Genomic DNA, 2,500 nt, shown 5'->3' on the forward strand with positions numbered 1-2,500 from the left:
AAAATCACTCTTGTTATCGTCGCTGATTGGGAATAATGAAAATAAGAGATCCTTTTGCTATGCCAGGAAAATTTGATCTCACTCTCGCTGGCGAAGAGAAACAACGAACAAACACAACCGATGACTTTAACTCGAGGTGGTATCAAGACTGATCACAACAATTTAACATATATTCAAAGAATATTAACGTAAGAATAAACATAATAGCACTCATATAATAAAATATAATGGCAAAAGGATAATGATATTAACATATGATCATAATGATAAAAGATAATGATAAAAACAAGTGGGCAAATTTGCCTTTAGCTGTTGGTCAGTTCCGTAAAAGAAATATAATAATGATATTAACAATGATAATGACTTAACATGACAATAAAAACAAATAACAAGCCATGATAATAATGATAACAAAAACTAGTCTCAAGACTTCTTCCAACGGAAACTAACCAAAACAAGTCAAGCAATGAGCGTGATCATAGCCGAAGACAACCATCCCTAATCAATACTCTTCAAAGCCACATAACTCACAGTTTCCGCAGGTTGGTGAGGTTGGCGAAGGCGCCTGGCTCGATGATGCTGATGTCGTTCTTCCGCAGTTCGCTGCAATGAGGAAAAAGGGACAAGGGTTAGCCGAAGGTACGCGGGGAAAGGCGATTCTCTCTCTTTCTCTCTCTCTCTCTCTCTCTCTCTCTCTCTCTCTCTCTCTCTCTCTCTCTCTCTCTCTCTCTCTCTCTCTCTCTCTCTCATATATGTACTAAAGGAACGAAACAGACACAACCCAGTGTGCTATCATTACGAAAATGCATTTTGACGTCTACGTAAAAACAATTGCAATAGACGATAAAATTACCACATTTAAAAGCAAAATAACCCCAAAAATACATAAACAAAATAAAAAGAAAGAAATATATAAAATCCAGGAACTCCAAGCGACGCTATCGCTGGCATTGTCACTCAGTCAGCGAGTGGCACCAAGGTACACACAAGAGGACTCAAAGAGGTGTAATTGCGACGGGGAGGGGTTGGGGGTACGCTGGGGGTAATAAGACAGCCTTTCGCTCGACCAAACAATGTAGGAAATGAAAAGCCAATTTTCTCTCGGGGGAAACCGTTCGCCTCGACCCAACCCAATTACGGAAGGGTCAACACTCGCCACGGCCCTCGAGACGGAAGGGAAGAAACAAGCATGTCCGCGCACACGTTCTTGCTTGGAAAAGAAAGACACGCATATATATGAACACACACACACACACACACACAAGTACTCAAGCATACGCATACGCAAGGACACATATGCGCGCCCACACACACGCACACACGACGACGAACACGGAGACTCAAAGGGTGTACCTTTTGTTTCCGCTTCCGTCGCATCGATGGACGGGCGGAGCGGCAGAGTCTGTGACCAACTAAAGGTGTATTTTCTCTCTTGCTCTTCCACTCACAAAAGGCAGACGGCGGGCCCTCAAAGGACGCCGCCCTCATCACGCTAAGAGGGTTTCAAGGGGAAAGCAAAGAACAAGCAAACAAATGCAGATCGATTGCGATAGCTCCAGTCTCGGGCCGGCCAGCGCGACACATACCCACATACACAGACACACAAAAATACATACATAAATACATACACACACAAATTATAATGGTAATAATAGTTGTGACAACGTCTTAGGTGTGACAGTCACGAGGTTTGTTTGTATGAGCCTTGCAGGAGGGAGAGGGTGTATAGGCTTGTAATGTTTTGTGATTAGTAGTTGCAGGAAGGTTAAGTCCTTCTCCGAGAGCAGGTCGTAGGAGTGTGATGTTATGCAATTGTCATTAACCTGGGGTTTCAGCAAGCGAGAGCTGGCAGTTGCAGATTAGGATGAAAGTCTTCTGAGCCAAAAATGCAAGTGATTCGCTGTTGCTGAGAAAATAAAGTTAGGACATTTCAGAGCTGGACTCTTTCGAAATATCTGTCAACCTACAATAATGGATCTAGGAGTATATACATTACAATTACATCTTATATATAGTACAATCTAATGGAGACACACAAAAACACAACATACAAACACACACACACACACACACACACACACACACACACACACACACACACACACACACACACACCTCTACAAAGAAAAATACATAATAACAAAACTGACATCCTCTAACCCACCAACCCCTAACCAAACAAAAATAACAAGACATCTATAATGACAATCCCAACTCCACAATCCATGTACACCCCCCCCACCCCGAAAAAAAGAAAAATAAGAGGAAAAGAAATGTGGCACAGCCGCGGCAGCACGTAGGCCTTCGCCATATCGGAGGCTCTCATAGGCCCCCGGGGAACGATGGTCCGGCTGCGCTAATAAAGTCCGCCTACGCTATCATCACCAGGGGGAGAGGGAGCAGCGGGGGAAGGGGGGGGGGCTATGAGAGGAAGCGGGGGGGGGGGCTATAAGAGGAAGGAGGGGTATAGAGGGAAAGAGGGGTGGCTATGAGAGGGAGG

General features: G+C 44.3%; 1 protein-coding gene across 3 annotated transcripts in view; it reads right to left on the reverse strand.

The window, feature by feature from the left end:
- Positions 1-2,500, reverse strand: part of Remo (Remoulade) — a 181,387-nt gene that overhangs the window by 36,701 nt on the left and 142,186 nt on the right. For all 3 annotated transcript variants that reach the window (XM_043031623.2, XM_043031632.2, XM_043031614.2), the window contains exon 4: positions 532-603. In XM_043031623.2, coding sequence (XP_042887557.2) covers positions 532-603 — 72 coding nt within the window. The remainder of the gene's footprint in view (positions 1-531; positions 604-2,500) is intronic.

Source organism: Penaeus japonicus, unplaced genomic scaffold (assembly GCF_977035675.1).
Source record: "Penaeus japonicus unplaced genomic scaffold, GWHDUDI00000001_assembly GWHDUDI00000037, whole genome shotgun sequence".
Taxonomy (NCBI): Eukaryota; Metazoa; Arthropoda; class Malacostraca; order Decapoda; family Penaeidae; genus Penaeus; species Penaeus japonicus.